General features: G+C 40.9%; 1 protein-coding gene across 5 annotated transcripts in view; it reads left to right on the forward strand.

Annotated features, from left to right (window-relative positions):
* The window catches only part of pnt (ETS transcription factor pointed), a 331,267-nt gene that overhangs the window by 11,204 nt on the left and 303,012 nt on the right, over positions 1-17,051 (forward strand). Inside the window, exons 1-2 of one of the 5 annotated variants that reach the window (XM_087357922.1) lie at positions 4,861-4,927; positions 13,843-13,949. In XM_087357922.1, the coding sequence (XP_087214048.1) occupies positions 4,897-4,927; positions 13,843-13,949 (138 nt within the window). In that variant the 5' untranslated portion in view covers positions 4,861-4,896. Of the gene's footprint in view, positions 1-4,860; positions 4,928-13,842; positions 13,950-17,051 lie in introns of those variants that run through there. The other 4 variants (XM_087357923.1, XM_087357920.1, XM_087357921.1 and 1 more) reach the window with 4 other exon arrangements.

Genomic DNA, 17,051 nt, shown 5'->3' on the forward strand with positions numbered 1-17,051 from the left:
ACAAAAAGTGACCGTTGGGGATGGCTGTAGCGTGGCAACATTGCATCTCCCTCTGCAGCAGCTGGCAAGCAGTGTGGAGGCTATGTATCTTTTTTTTTCTTTGGTTAGTTTACTCCCTCCCTCGCAGGTCCCTGGGAGGACTTGGAGTGGCAGTTTTGGAAGGGCGTGGCAATCTGAGGTCAGTCTGAATTAGTTATGATAGAAGTGGAAATGATGCAAAAACGCGGTCAAATCGTGCCGAAATGTCGATCATTTCAGAAGGCTGTCGGTCGTGGCAGAATCCGCCCGCAGATTTTGCGCAATGAATAGTTTAACGTGCCTTGTCGATTCGCAGATCTGAACTCTGGTACATCATGTGAACGCTTGTCATTGTCAGGTATGTTACAGACCTTTTTTTATCGTGATTCAAGTTTTTTTTTCGCTCTCTCACGTCCCAACGGAATTAGAGTTGTATTCTTACACATTACCATTGTTCCGGACTTCAATCGTGATGGTCTGTCGATGTTTGTCTTTTGGGTTGTAACTCTGTGGGGACTTGTTGGAAGCGACGAACGTTCCTAGGGAATCTCCTGTCTCAAGTAAACTGAGCAGTTGCTAAAGGCGATAAGTAGTGCCAAATACTGGCGGCATTAACGAAACATGTTTTCAGATGTCACTCGGATCGCAAAAGACTCTTGTGTTAAAATGTGTGTCATGCTTAAAACAAAAACCTAAATTTAAATTTTAAAATCGGGCAACTGCATTGTGGAGACTGTGTGCACCTGATCTACATACCTGTTGCTTCCTTTATTTGAAAGAAACGAACTATGACAGTTATCTGAGCGTTGAGTAGAGAGACGTTAGCTCCGAGCGAGGTACCGATATTTTCACAGTGGGGTGAACATAATTTGAACAAAATCCTAACAGATTAATGGCGTTAAAAAAAAGTTTTGTTGTGCGTTGGAACCTGAACACAAATGTAGCATATTTTGTGACATTACCTTGCATCCAGCATGCAAGCGTTGGTTCCACCAAGAGCCAAAAGTGCCTACTTTCAGTTGTCTTTCTTTTACTGAACCTTACGATGCATCGGCTAGCATTTATGCTTCATATCGGGGAAGTCTACTGATCGAATATCGATTAAGTCGTCAGAAATCAGTTTTAATTATTTTTATTTAACCCTTTGTGCTAATGGCGAGATGGCTGCCGGCCGCTTCCTTCCCACCTGTTTTCAAGTTTATCGTCCATGTCATTTCTTAATCGATACGAAAAACTTCCGTATTTGAAACAGAGTAGTTAAATGGTAAAAGAATCAGTCATAATAGAATTTCCGAAAGTCTAGTTCGCCGATGTTAATAATGCCGCCATTCAGTGATAGATGGCAGACCAGTAGCACTAGTCTCTAATGAGAAACAGCTCCCGGCAAGGTTGTGAGAACTGTGAGGTCCATCTGGAGGCAGGTCAAGGCCACGCTGTCTTTGACACTCGATCTCTGGAGAACCCCGCTGTGAAGCTGTGGCTTAATCACGTGGGCACTGGATTGAGCAGCTAGTCAAGAAATTATTGCTCTATATGGAACTTCAAGGTTTATTACCAAATACACTGGACTGTATCCGGAGCCAGATTAATCCAGTCCACACTATTATGAACAATATCTTTGAGATAAATTTTAATACTATCCTCTCACATACGCCGATTCTTCAAAAGTGGTCTCTTCACTTCCTGTTTCCGACCAAAATGTATTTCTCATCTCTCCACATTTCACTGGGAGTTGAGGTAGGTTTGTCAATTCAATGACTAGGTTAGGGACTAGGTGACACCAAAATGTCTAGACCGGCTCTGAAGTTCACCCATCTTCCTATCAGTGGGTACTGGGATTGTATCCTGGGGGGGGGGGGGGGGGGGGATCGTCCGCCACTGACCTCCATCTGGTAGTGACAAGGTTAATAACACGTACAGGACACAAGTTTCGTGGTGTAATAGAATATGGAGTCTATGTTTTCAGCTACAACTGTAATTGTGTTGCCATTGTTTGTCTGTCAGGGGCTACATGAACGACGGTTGCCTGTAAGATCAGGGCGCACAGTTCAAACATGAGGACTGCTTAAAGTCGATCTTCGGGGGAGCCGTGTAGGTAAAGTCAAGCTGTCCCACTATACGCCATGTAGGCGCCTGGGGGATAGAGGAGGTCACGTTCCGGCCGCGCTTTACCCCCAGGTAAAGGACCCCCGTACCCATTGGATAGAAGGCTGGGTGGGCCTCAGAGTCGGCCTGGACGCAGAGGCCAGAGGAAAAAAAGTCCTCTGCCCGCGTCGGGGATCGAACCCCGGTCGTCCAGTCTGTAGCCAGTCGCAATTGAAACATGAGGACTGCTCAAAGTCGATCTTCGGGGGAGCCGTGTGGGTCGCATTTTTAATTTATTTTAAAAAAAGACGCAAAAGTAGACATAAAAGTGTTCAAAATAACAAGTGATGAACAATGGAAACGCCCTGTGATTCAGCATAAAAGATGGAACAACCCGCAGTCTGTCAATAACGGGCCTTCGACCTCAATTAGAACCAGCAGAGTTGCGATGGAATTAGGCCAATACAGAAAAGGAAATTTTTGGAAGATGTTTGAGTAGGGCAAGAAAGAACTTCTTTATCTCTGTCGATGTTGATCTTCTCGTTGTAACCCCGTGTGAATCTGTAGGTAGACACAGACACGGCACTAACGTTTCTTCAAGGCTGAAGCAGGAAGCCGTGTGTTGTAGGTTTTGAGGTTTTTCACGGCTGAGTCAGAAGACGGCCGTGTATGTTTCAGAGGTCCTTGCTGCCTCCATCATCAGGGCGATCGCGTTGCGAAACAACCCGTAAGACCATTGTCTTCACCGCCTGGAGAACCCCAAATCTCACATTCATTATCTTTGTTTTTATTTGGCTCATTTCAAAGGAAATCGTTTGCAGAATGGAGCGATGTGCAGTTAACCCTAAGTGAGTTATTGAAATAAGTGCTGACCCCGTGGAAAGACTGCATTATACAAAAACGTTTATCTTGATCTGCAGTATCTTGGAAACTTGCTGTGGACTGAACACCCTTGGATGTCCTCTGTCGTATGACAACGACACAGATCGGTTTTGATAAAACGTGCGTGTAATGTAAAGTTGGTTTATGCATTGGTTGGATTCCTCCTTTGTAAACATTGGGACTAAAGTTTCAGATTTCAAATGGAAAAATAATCTTAGTAACTAGTTGGTGGTTTCAAAAAGGCACCAGGTGAGCGGTTATGTCTTAGTTTTTTTTAGTCGTCAATCCTAGGATTGGTTTGCCCCCCATTACAGGGATTTACTAGCGAAGATACCACGGTGGTTTCGCCTTGCCTTCCGTGGCCAGTCGTTAACAACCAGACTAGAAGAGGAGACGCGGACAAACATCCGTGCCTTGAGTGGGACTCGAACCCACGGTCCCAGCGGCCAGGAGCACGAGGACCGTGCCTCAGAGCGCGTGGCCACTGCGGCCGGCGATTTATTAGTAACACTAACGAATATCCTGGGAATCCTCGTTATTATCCTTCAATTCTGGGCAAAGAACTACTTTCCTTCCTTTCTGCACAGAAGGAACATTTATTTTGAATGCTCTGTTGTGCTTTCGCCTTCAAGAACATACATAGGTGTTACCTTTATCCAGGTTGAACAGAACTTTGTCCGCCGTTGATAAAATAAGTTATCTCTGAGGTCTGTGGGGGCTAATGTCGTTACACGTGTCTCAAGGACTCAATCGAACCTTACACACAACTCCAAAACGCGTGTAAGTTGCACAGAATAGCTGTGGCTGGCACAAAACCTGTTCTGCTAGACTGAAAACACACCCAGAGCAGCAGGTTCAGTGTCCTAATTAACGAGCCTCGGAAAACGTTCTGTTGTCCGTCACATTTGTTTAAAATATTTTCCTGCTTTTTTCCCCCATTCTTCAATAGACGCTTACCGATACCATAATGTTGGTGCACGGGACCGCCAGACATCACACGAGCCCTATAAACTTGCCTTCTTTCAATTATAAACAGTAGATGAACGATTCTGTGATCTCCTTTCTTCGCCAGCATCATAGTTTCCGTAATTCCGTAGTTAAATCCGCAGAGAATTTGACTGATGTAATGCAGGCCTTACCAGTGCTGTCCTGTTTTAATTTAAAATGCCCACGTTTTGAACTTAGAACAAAGATACAGTGCAATTTCATTAGTAGTGTAGGGTACGTTTTTTTGGACGAGGGTGAGTTTAATATATTGAAATGTATAAAAACGTTGAAATATTTTATAACTTGTTTACTTCAGCTTGGTTCATCTAAACCATATAGGTATTTTCCTGGCATTTTTCAGTCGTTTTATAATCTAAAATATCTGTTTGAAATATTTTGTGTAAATAATACAACGATATTAAAATACAAGATGCTAGGTTTCAACTGATAAAACTTCCTTTCTTAGTTAAGGTTCGTGTATAGGCTTTGCTTTTGGTCTGATATTTTGGTTCATCATACCGAAATGGGGAAACCATGATAACTCAGTCAGTATAGTTACTAGCTACGGGCTGGACGATTGGGTTCGATCTCCGACGGGGCAGAACATTTTTCCTACAGCCTCTGCGTCCAGACCGGCTCCGGGGCGTACTGTATTACAATAAATAGCATATAGCTGATTGAAAACCCCTGCTATAGATGTTGGTTAGTAAACTGAAATCTGAAAGATAAAAGTAGGGACGTGTGTATGTATCATCGATTTATTAACCTGGAAGATACAAGTGTACCTGTAGCATCCATGAGAGTATTTGTTGAGACGTCTTCTAGCAAAGCAGATAAGATAATCTTCTTATCTTTTCTTCTCAGTTTCTTTCAGTCATACCTTGAGCTTGGTGATGTTTGTGCTGTGCGAAACGAGTCGCTAATATGGATTTCTATTCGCCACAGTTCCGTGAAGGTAAACAGATACTGAGAATTTATTCGACCCAGCGTCTCACAAAACTGAGGGAAGAGGGTAGAATGAGTGTGTTTGAAAGCAGTGCTGAGGAGAGGACAGGAAGAATTTAGTAATTTCTGCTCTTTATTTGACGTTCTTGGGATGATTAACTCAATAGTGGTTAGATTGGCGGGGTATGTAGCACACAAGAGGGAAATGAGAAACGCATACCAGATATTGGGCGGAGAACGTCAAGGAAAGACTTCGAAACCATCCATAGACAGTTAGATTGGACTGGTGATGTGAACACGTACATAATACTTTCATGTATAAGTAACTAACTAACTAAAGTAGTTCCATGGAGCAGAATGCTTCTTGAGAAGCTAATGTGCGCTCAGCTGCTCATTAAATTTCCCGCCTTTTATGGAACCAAAATGTTCATTATCGTGTTCACAGGAGCCGACAAACGGTCTCTGTCCTGGGGCAGATAAATTTCCCTAAGATACAGTTCAATATCACCTTCCCTTCTTCGCGGAGGTCTTCGAGTGCTTTTTCCTTCGGGCTGTCTAACCAAAATGCTGTGTGAATTTCTTAAATTCCCGTGCGTGCTACACGCGCTGACCATCTCATCCTTCTTGATTTTATCATCCCAGTATCATATGGAACTCCTCATAACGCAGTTTTGTCACTTCATCCGTCTTAGGTGTTCTTATTTGACCGTAATCTGTGTTCTTCACGTAAGCCCAAGTTTTGCGCCCTTGCTAAACAACCATGTTATTTTTCTATATATTTTAATCTAAACGTTTTTATAGCAGACAAAAGATTTTAAAGTGCGTGGTACAAGCATTCCCCACATTCAGCTTGGTCGTAATTTAATAGTGAATGAAATTTTCGTTTGTTATTTTCGTCCCCAAAGATTTTAACTTTGCCACATATTTAAAGAATTTTTTATCTGCCTTTGTGGAATGATTTTGTCCTGTAGTTTGGTGATGAGACATGAATATATTCTTTGTTTCCTCTACGTTAATGTCAGACCAACGTCCTTACTAATCATCCAGTAAACCTTCTGTGTTTTTGTGTATTATATTTATGTTTTCACCCAGTAAATTAACATAAGCGGCATCTTCTTGTTTTAAACCATTTTCCTTTTGCGGACTTTACTATAGGTTTAATTTAAATACATCAGAATTTGTCCAACTGATTTCATTGGTATGAGGAATTCTTCAATAACGTTCAATTTTAAATTCCCTCCTAACTGAATCAGGTTTTCTTTAAGTCTACATGTAAATGGCTGATCTGTTGTCCCATTATAATCCCACTCTTTCTCCAGTATCTGATGAATACAGAAATCTGATGAGTGATTGATTACGTCGAAATAAACACTATTAATCACCGATAATTTCATCTACGTGTGGAGTTAGCTTTGTCAGAAGAATGTTGGATACAGTTTTGCACGTAGCTGATAGCTCTGACATTCTTTGTTCTTGTTCTTACAGTTTTGTTTCAAGCTCATTAATTTCGTCCTTCAGATATCCCATCTTTTTTATACTAGCTTCACGCCTTACTTCTCCTTTCATTTGATTTGGATTCTGTAACCACTGCAATTTCGCTGCTTGCGTTTATGTTATGATTTTCAACATTCTGCGTCAAACTGTAGTTTATGCTGCTTTAAGTCTCGGTGACCCAATGTTTAGACTCTCCTTCGCTCAAGTTTCGGGTTTCTCCTTAACACTTTTAAAACCATGTTGATACCCGTATTATCATCAAGTTTTCCAAATCTGCAGACCTCCTTGAGAATTTGATCTGATTCTGTTCCTAGCTTCTACATTGTTGTAACTTTGCGTTACTCGTCTTTTTTGCAACCACCAAATACTGGTCATTATCACAGTTAGCCCCATCTAACAGAGTCATTGATTGCTGTCTTCTGTCTGTCAAGACGTGATCAATATGATTGTTTCTCCATCAGAAGTTCGATTTTTTTATGACTTTTACGATGTTGAAACATTGTAGGTACTATTGACAATTAGATTTTATTCTGTGGGAAAGTTGACTCCATATTTGTCATTTTCATCATATATCTCCCCCCCCCCCATTTGCATTGACATCTGCTAACAACATTTTCATATGACACTTGGGGAGTTGATCGAATATGTTCCCTGGTGCCTCATAAACCTGTTAATTTTTATCTTCGGTTGGTACGTGCACATTCAGAACAGTAATTCAACCCAAACTGCCTCATATTTTTGTATAAATTTTTGCCATCCATTCTCTAACAAACGTTGTCCTTTTGACTGTTGACATGTTTCCCTTTTGTACGAAAAGTCTGTCCGCAAGAATTACTTAGCATTTCCATTCCCATAGAAGAATGTATAGTCGTTTGCCAGTCCAATGCCACCCGTATTCCATCTAACACCCTGTGTATCCATCAAATCTAACTAATATTTTATCTAATTCTGTTTTCAAAAGAAACTGAAAATTTAAGATCTAAATCTCGCATCCATTTTCCGTTGCTTACTTCTTTCAAAAGATTCTGTCCCAAGTCCGAGGCCCAATGTGAACATTTTGCGACATGCTGACCGTTCTTAACCCCAATCTGGAGGACCACCCTGTGTCAGCTGTCCGCATCTGCTTTGATATTATATTCGTAACTGTCAATATTTAGATGCCTCCTCTATCCGCAATCTGAAGACGCCCTTTTGACATGGTTAATAAGACTTTCTGGTTAAAAAATACATATATTTTTACCAGACGAGAAAGTTCCAGCTGCACAGGGATATTGATTGGAATTTTGTGACCGTCAACCCATGTGTACTTTCAATACCGATTTCAGTGTGGGTGTGTTTTGATTCTCTATTAGCTGTAGAGGTTACGTAATGTATAGACATTCAGGATGATAACGAATTGTGAGACTGGCGTAATGTGGGCGAAAGCTCTTGTAGTCTGATGCAATATCCTAGTATTTTACCGGAGTGACGGAAAAAACAACGAATATCTCGCTCACAACAGCCGAGTTTCAGGCCCGGAATTCACGTGTTATTTTAGAGTTTCTGCTAAATTTGAGTGCTGATACTTCTGGACTTTACCGATGAAACTTGACAACGCATAGTCGACTAGTGTAATTGAGACAAAGCAACGAATTCCACGGAGCAGAAGTTTAAAATTCAGTGGTCAATTTTTGTATCACCTGCTTTATCAGTTATGAGTTTCGTGTGACTTTCGAAATAAACAGTGATTGAAATGTCCTCCATGAGCGTTTCGACATTTGTTGTAAAATCTGAAAAGAAAAGTAAATTCTTCCTCACCCAAGCATTTCTCGTTTTCGAGATTTTTGAACATTTATCCTCTGTAGCTTTTAGAGATGTATTTCCTGGCCTGTGTTCATTGGAACATTTTTGATTCATATGGACACCCTGAAGCTTCCCAGTAATTTCTGGCGCATCATTTAGAAACACCCTGTATATCAAGTTGTTTCTTCTCATACTAGGTAACCCAGTTCGCTGCATCTATCTGGATCTGATATTGTGCAACTTCTTTCTGAGCAGAACTAATCTAACATTTAAATAATATTTATCCTTGTGCAAGGTCATGTCTTGAGTAGAAAAATCTGCAGTTAGTGGGGCAACAGTGCATGTGCGAGAAGGGGAAATCGTTGCACTGATTTGTTAGTGCTGGTGCTGCCTACGTAATATGTAGACCGGTGAAGTCGACTGGCGTGTCTATGATTTTATTATGGGGAGAATTTTAAAAATCAGCTGTTAAAAGTAAAATTTTGTTATACATTCGCAAATCGACCATACAGTTGAATGTGTGTTGGTCCTTTTATACGGGTCTGTGTTGGTGAAAAGAATTCCGCGTCGTCGTATAACAACGTGACTCGCGCGCAGCACAAGAGAATCATACACAGCACCTTATAGCAGACCATTATCTTACGAGTACAATGCAGAGGAAGGAAGGCAGTGTATATTGCACAAGGCCTGTGCAATAAAACTGCGTATTGAGTATGCATCTATTATATAAATGCTGCAATTAAAAACTCTGTTCGTGTTGTGTATTATTCGGAATGTAACGTATTTATCCGTCGTTTTATGGGTGTGAAACGCCCAAAGACGAATAAAAGATGAATGGAAATGGGGAATCGGAAGACGTCGACAGACGTTTTTAACCGATGTAATAATAATAATAATAATAAAACTTTGTCTGTCACATTACGGGAACACGTATTGAGGGGGTTGAGAATACGGCGCTCGGGAGAATATTTAGATCCAAAAAGAAAGAACTAACAGAAGGCTCAAGAAAACTGCATAAGGAGATCCATAATTTGTACTCTTCATCATATATTATTGGGATAATGATATCAAGGCAGATGAAATGGGCGGAACATGCTGCAGGCTTTGAAATATCTGAATTTCGTGCAATTTGGTGGGGGGGGGGGGTGAAGGGAAAAGACTACTCGAAGACCAATCGGTCTTATACTTTCAAGAAAATGTAAATTATAAGTTGTCCCTGTACTTAATTAAGAGGCACGCCAAACTCTAAGCGAGTGGAAGTATGTTGCGCGCAATCTTAACCTGGGTACTGGATGGAGGTGAATAGTCAATTGGACGCCTAGGCCGCTGTACAAACGGGGAGAAAACCCGCAGTGCCCATTGAACAGGAGGCAGCGTGGTCTCCAGTGACGGTCTGGACCTATCCGTGCCGAAAATGGAACCGTTGTGTCTGAAACGAACTTTTTTGTCCCAAGAGGGATGAAATACAAAAGATATTGGAGGATCATATAAGGAACTTCGCGATTTACACAGATCACCCAACAGGCTCTTTCTAGGCTGCTGAAATTAGGGCGGTTGGTACAGGCTAAACGTGCTGAATTGGGGGAGACAAGAATAAGTTCAAAATTTTGGCGGGGAAACGTCTTGAAAAATCTTCCACTTTTTAAGACCACGAAGATGAATGAGAGGGCACTTTTGAGATGGATCTTTGGAACAGTGTGAGCTGTGGTGATAGAAGGTTGATGGTACTTTTCCAAGGTCTGTTTATCTGTGAATAACCTCCGGGTTCAGCTGCCGAAGTTATAGTATCTGTTTCCTCGTATAAACGCAAGTCTTTGTTAATAGACTTCTCTGGTGATGAAGGTACTTCGTGACGACAGCGATTACTATTGCTGCAAATGAGGCGACGTCCTTTCCACCTCGTGTCATATAAAGAGTGTATTAAACATCTCCTCCCACTCTTGAAATATGTAGGCGACATACAATAGTGTAGACGTTATAGTTGATAACACGAATGCATGAACTAAAATGTATGAGGGTAGTTCAACAGTAACCCACGCGGGGCATGCCAGTGGCGAGCGTTGGGTTGTGCTATCCCAGGATTCCATTAGAAATGTTGGAAAAGGCGTCAGTTAGTTGACATGACGAACGTTTGTGTGTATGTTAAACGGACGGGCATGGGACAGTCTAGAAAATATTACATTCCTCATCTTCTGCAGTGCCCTCATCTTTGGGCCACTGAAACAGGCATTCAAAGGATGCCGATTCTAGCCAAACCCTACAAACGAAGCAAGCTGTTCGCAACTATTAACAGCAGTATACTTTCGGAATCCTTCGAGAAAGGCGCCGTCCTAGCTCTTGGTGACTCAGCATGTGAATGCGGGAGGTGATTTTGTTTCAGTGAACTCGGTAGACGTGAAATCGACCCCGGACAGGTTCATATCGAACCACCCTCATATGTATATTACTTTTTTTTAAAGAAAGTCTGCAAATGAAGTCTCAAGCTGTTGTTGCTGTTTTGTGGGTGTTGTGTATTTGAATCTGAAGTTGTCAGCCGTAAGTAAATAGTGCAAAATCAATAACACGTTTCAGATAGCTTTTTCTTAGAACTTATGTCGCAGCAATAACCTAATCGACGATAAGAATTGTGTTTCTTCTCAAATTTCCGGGTTTGATGCTATTTTAGCAAAAGAACTGTTGTTCGTTATAATAGTAATAATAACAATATACAAAAATTTATGCTTGTATGTACCTGTTGTTTTGTGTCTTTGTGAAACTTGGTCTTTCGAATTCGGAAAAGATTGAACTTAAAATTATTCGTTGTCAGCACTTTTTCCATCGTCTATTCTTTAAAACCCACGACGTTTCGGAGGCTGGTTCTGTCCCCGTCTTCAGGTGAGAGGTACCTACTCTGTTGGGTACCTTAGATAGAGCTAGTCTCTGTCACTGGACAATATATGTCGTCCAACTATCTCAACATATCACCTGAGTACAGGTCCTGTCCTGACAACGAATAATTTTAAGTGTAATCTACCGACGTCAAAACCCTTTAGAATTGAATTGCGTAGACTGTGTTTGACAGTTGGGTGCTGAGTGGAAGAATATTTGTACCTGAGAGAGGCGAAGTGGCAGGGGCTTGGATAAAACTGCATAATAAGTAACTTTATGATTTGTTCTATTAACAAATAATATTAGAATGATGGGCAGCGAGTGCAGTACGTATGGGGCATCGGGTAAATGAGAAATGCACCGACTACAGAATTTTTGACGGAGGACCATAGAGGAATATTTGGGTATATTTTAAAGTGTTTTTTTAAATGATGATGATGATGATGGAGTGGATTTATCTGGTTCCAGAGAGGGGCCAGTTATGTGCCCATGTGAACTCGGTAATTACTATTTGGGTTAAATAAGACTTTCTTGGCCCGCTAAGCGACTGTTTGCTAAAACGGCTTCTGTTGCGTGGGATTAATAATGCCACTTTGTGTAACCGAAGCTTCCAGGCCACTCCATTAAAAGGGCCGGTGTTTGATAAAATATTGATTTGTTCATGGTAGTTCTAACGATTTACCAGAGAGAACGGATTTGCCGTTCGGAAATAGAATCGATGATTTGGATATAATCGGCAGAAATAATAACAGATTGGTATCTCATACTTTCTGTCTTCGATTTTGAGATGATCTCCTAATCACAGAATTAAACACAATTTAAGGTTGAAGATGGATGTCTTCCGGGATATAGCGCCGTGTAATGTGATGTGCATGTGCGCTGGTTCGAGTCTCGGGGGAGAATAAATTTTCTCATGAGCTTTCGACCAGTGTATGGGACCGGTGCCAACCCAGCATCGTGAGGAAATTGGGGAGCTACAATGAGTAGCGTAATCCGGTCATGAAAACTAGCAATGGCTGGGGGTTCGTCGTGCTGACCACACGTCACCCTGTATGTGGTTGGATGATCGTTCACCTCTGCTTAGGCATGTGAACGTGAGGCCAGCAGTCAAGCTAGTCGGCTTTGGCTCTCTGGAGCTCTTACGTCACGGATTTAATTTAATTTTAATGTGATGTATACTGATCTGCGCAATGAATTCACCACTCTGATGATGATGACGACAACGACAATTTTCTCCGAAACGTATGTCAGTATCTACCAGACTAAACTGTTCCCCGGAAGACAGACGTATTTTTTCACATCGCCACGAGAACCTCAAATCTCACAAATGACTGTTGACAGGTAATCCGTCAACAAGTTCAGTCTGGATTAAGTGTAAATGCAGCGTCGTAAATTAAGCAGAATTACGCCGAGACGAAGGGACACTGCGTTCGACCAGCAGGTGTGACGGGTTCTCGTTCTGCGTAGTTTGCATGAAGTTCACATAGTGGCAGTATAAAGAGTATGTTGTGTTCGTTCGTCCCTTTATCGGATGTTTCATCTCCACTGAATGGATTTAAATTAAATTTGATACTAGGGTCTCCGTTGAATGTTGTCGGCAGAATTTAATTTTGATTCATATAGATGTAATGTAAAGGTTGACTTCACATGAAGTGCTTATCGAACTTTGTCTCTTTTCTCTAAAACTTCTTTATGTTTCTATATTTCTCGGTTCTCAGTCAGGTCCACTGATCGATTCCATGTGTTGTTTTCTATTTCCATTCTTCATTACGATCTCATTTGCTCACATGCGCCTCATATTTCGTTCATGTATAGGACGTAATGAAAAGAGACCAATACGCGCGTGGGATATAACTTGTGATAGTTAGGTATCTCTCTAAGATGGCTGTCTTCTTGGTTGTAGCACCATATAGTTTGGTAGCAGTTTACCAACGTTTTAGAGGTCCTTGCTGCCACCATCATCGCCCTGATGATTGAGGCAGGAAGGACCTCTGAAACGTCTGTGAATTTCTACCAGACTACACGGCGCTACAACCCAAAAGATAGCCATGTTTCTGTTTAAGATACTTGTCATTCTTATCAATTACAGTAAATTAGAAAACACTTAGAATAGTGAAATAGAGTTGGTTAATGTTTCTGTTAAAGACAGCTGTGAAGAATGAATTTACAGGAGTCAACCAGTATGTATAAAGCAGTTTACTGATAATCTTTGAGTAATATGACAGCTTGCATGTTCTTGGACATCATCGCCCTAATCAGTTGTGTTGAACACGCGATTGCTTGCTTTTGGTAGCCACTAATGTGTGAGAATTCATCGTATTATCTGTCTTTATGCTTTATCCTGACGTCTCAACGCCGTGCTTATGCCAAACTCCTTTACAGATTTATGAATTCCACCTGTGGCTATGCATTCCGAGAATTCACAGCATTTCTGTTTAAGAACTCTAGCGAAACTGAGCAAGGGACTGAAGTATACGAAGTGCTTCTCGTTTTGTAAACTCCTTTTGGTCATGTGCCAGATATTCTGAACATTCAGTCAAGACTACACGGCGTCAGAACCCAGGAGACGATGATCGACATCTTTATGGCAGTGAGAACTTCAAATTACACCAGAAGCTTTGCTAGCGATTTACATGAATATAGCTAATGGTTTGGGGTGGCGTTACGTATATTTGCATCGGTGCCCATAATCCAATTGTACTGCCACTGATAACCGAGCAATCTGTATACTTAAAACAAAGGTTGTCAGCGCAATGAACTGTTCAATTGTAATTGTTTCAGCTGTCCCAGCCATGGACTTGGACTCGCTGTACAGTGACTACAGTTTGGAAGACCAGGACTTCTACGCGGCTGCCAGCCCCCACAAAAACTTCGCTAGTGACAATTTGGTGAGTCTTGAAACTACAGTTGAACGTGTTACTGACATATCTAGTCTTATAATCTCTTTATATGATAATCACTCGAATCAGCACTCAGCTCTCAGCTCTCAGCTCTGACTGCCTCGAAACGGCTTTTGTAGACAGCCACGAGTTTGCCAGTTGCATTGCTAGTTGCTGTCTTTTGCTGGTGAATCAATTGATGATTCTTCCCTCGTTATTTTCCTGGAATGTATTCCGACTGCCGCAAGTTTGCTCCTACACGCTTCCAAACTTGAAGCTAAAATGAAGAAATTGAACAGCGGTACATTTTCCCCCCAAGGTTGGATTTGTTTCGTCGCACGCACGCGGAGCCAAGGATCATGAAATCGCGACGCTACAATAACACTAGAGCTTAAAACAGACACATCCTAAATTCTTCTCAACCAAAAATGTGTCACGTGACAACTAAACTTTTCAAAATTTGTCTCTAACGATAACTGTAAATAGTTTGGCGTTATCGTCGAAACGTATAAATACCACTCGCAGAGCTTCTGGCTGGTGTACGAACGGGTCGTGATAAAATAGATTTACTCTTCCTTCAGATTTGTTCGTGCAATTTTATCTCACTTAAAAGATTGCCTTTCATAGTCAAATTAAAAAAACAAATTTTGGCATCAAGGTATATCGTCTGCCTTGCAATTTTCCGTATTAAAGGATTTGCGGTCAGATGTTTTAATCTCAGTTCATGGTTTACTCACTTAACAGCACTTTTTATAAAATAGGTGTAAATGAAGATTTATGACCAAATTGTGAGAGATTCCTGTAAAGTATTTGCGTTTTATGAACATGCTCTAATACTGCTCGATGTAGAAGGGTGTAATCACGGTCGGTCCTGTTTTTAAAGTATTTTGCTTGAAGGGACTTGGAAAAACAACGAACAAAATCTGTCTGCTGTTCAAATGCGACGCTGATCGTGATAAATACGTGCGGTGTGTTTTCAATCGATTTCAGATAGACTTGTTATGTCTTTTGTCAGTTTGCATGAAGAATGGGACAATGGAAATTCTGGGAAACAATTCATTGATCCATCTGACGTCTGAAGTGTTTGAGAAGCAGAACCGTAAAACAACGAAGAAGCTGTGTATACGTATGCAGTGTTATTTATAGTCGTAGGCCAACTGGAGTCTCTGTAAAGTGGAGGAGTTAGTACCGACTGGAACACAACCATCAGCTGTTCTGTTTCTAATGTCTTCTTTTTCTATTCATTAGCAATATCGAGATTCTGTGTTTACACGCAGGAAATCTTTTTCCTTTCGAATAGTGGAAATATTCTAGATCTAGCGCTGTTGATGTGCGAGGACGGATGGATGTATTGACGGACTTACTAACCCGTTTATAGGCAAAAGACGCGATAACTGAAATTTCACTACATGGTTTGTATGTGACAAGAAAATAACTAACCATACTCTAATTAAAGTAATGATTGTTACTCTCAGTTGGGCTCTGTAAGCTAGGAGGTTATATCAGCGCGTTGGTAACATTCGAATAAATCACATGCATTAACGCTGTTTGAAATCTAAGATCTGGTTTATGTATGAGGTCTCGTTATACTTAAAACTGCGGCTGTTAAGGAAATAACACGTTTAGTATGACACTTAATTGTTATTAATCCATACATCATTTGGTAACAAATCTTTTGATTCAAAGTAACAGTAGTTACTTTACTTGTAAATGATTAAATTAACAGGCTTTTATGACAAATTTCTTTCTAACAAAACTTTGTTATTTGGAAATAAAACATACGTTGTTTGATTGAACTATAACAGAACGGAGAAAACGGGAAAACTGACTCAAAGACAAAGTAGCTAATATAAAATTTATCATCGTCGTCAGAAGAGCAGTCCCCAGTTACACAATACAGCATTCAGTTTAAAAAAATGAAATACGTGTACAGTAAACTACATTAGTGTATGTCAACCGGTGGTCCGAGGATCGCTGCTGTTCATTACAGCTAGAAACATTACTAGACTACCTACGTACTTTTCAATTTCTTTTAGTGCCTGTGTCGTACTGAATATTAGGCCTACAGAATTTTTCTTCTGTTTTCGGCATTTGCTCTCGGTTAAAGGTCAGTTATAAAGTTAACCGACAGCAATAAGAACGATAACATTACTTTTCAAGGCTTTCACGAGATCAACTGACTAGGATGATGACACTGCATCCAGTCAGAGATTCAATCAGTGGGGCACCGAGAACACTCTCTGTGCTAGAAATATAAGAGGTGAGTGGTCACTGGGTGGCTTATTGTCCAGAGAAAGTTTCTATGAACTTGGCGTATTTAGGTGAGTATCCACGTGAGTCAGTAGATACGTTGTTGTAACTGAAGACTTTGCCCGAAGGAAGTTCGGTTCGTTGTGAGGGGTGTAGCTTCCTGTTCCAATTCGGTGACTACAGATTTATAATGAGCGGAAGTAACTTGATTGCAGGGTGACAACAGGTGAAACTGGTCTGAGGGTGACGCATGGGATACTGGGAACGACCCGTTCTTCAAGTGCGTGAGCACTGCGGGTCCCAACTGGGGCGAAAAAGTAACTGGCGATCGGAAAAATCCCAGACGCTGACAGTATTTATAACACGCGACTAGACTTCTCTTCAACATCAGTCTTATGCCTGATACTGTAGATAATGATTGGCATTGGTCTGTTGTATTTCTTTAACAGTTTTAAAACCGTTTGTTGTCCGGAAATGCGTCTTAAGATTGTATTTCGGGACTGGAGTGTTTTAAAATGCTACATTTTATTCAGTCACTTGTTAACAAAATCTTGTTTTACTGTTTATAGGATAATCAGTGTTCTATAATAGTAACCTCAGCTTTGACTGTAGACGGTGCTTCAATATAAAAGTTAATAATTCTTTTCAGTGCGTAGGTACAAAAGTGAACTGTGATAGTATTTAAGTTCTGGTCACACCTTTTTTTTAGATCTGGAGCCAGATTCGCAGTTTCTTACCGACTCGAGGGCTTTATGGTTATAAGTGACATTTTATTGAAACACCATGACAGTTTATTACAAATTACGCTCAGTTAGGCCTACTTTTGCAAACATGTTTGATATAAGCAATTGCTTAATCGTT

Source organism: Zootermopsis nevadensis, unplaced genomic scaffold (assembly GCF_977971745.1).
Source record: "Zootermopsis nevadensis isolate Lab colony 2312 unplaced genomic scaffold, Znev_1.0 Znev_ptg000029l, whole genome shotgun sequence".
Taxonomy (NCBI): domain Eukaryota; kingdom Metazoa; phylum Arthropoda; class Insecta; order Blattodea; family Termopsidae; genus Zootermopsis; species Zootermopsis nevadensis.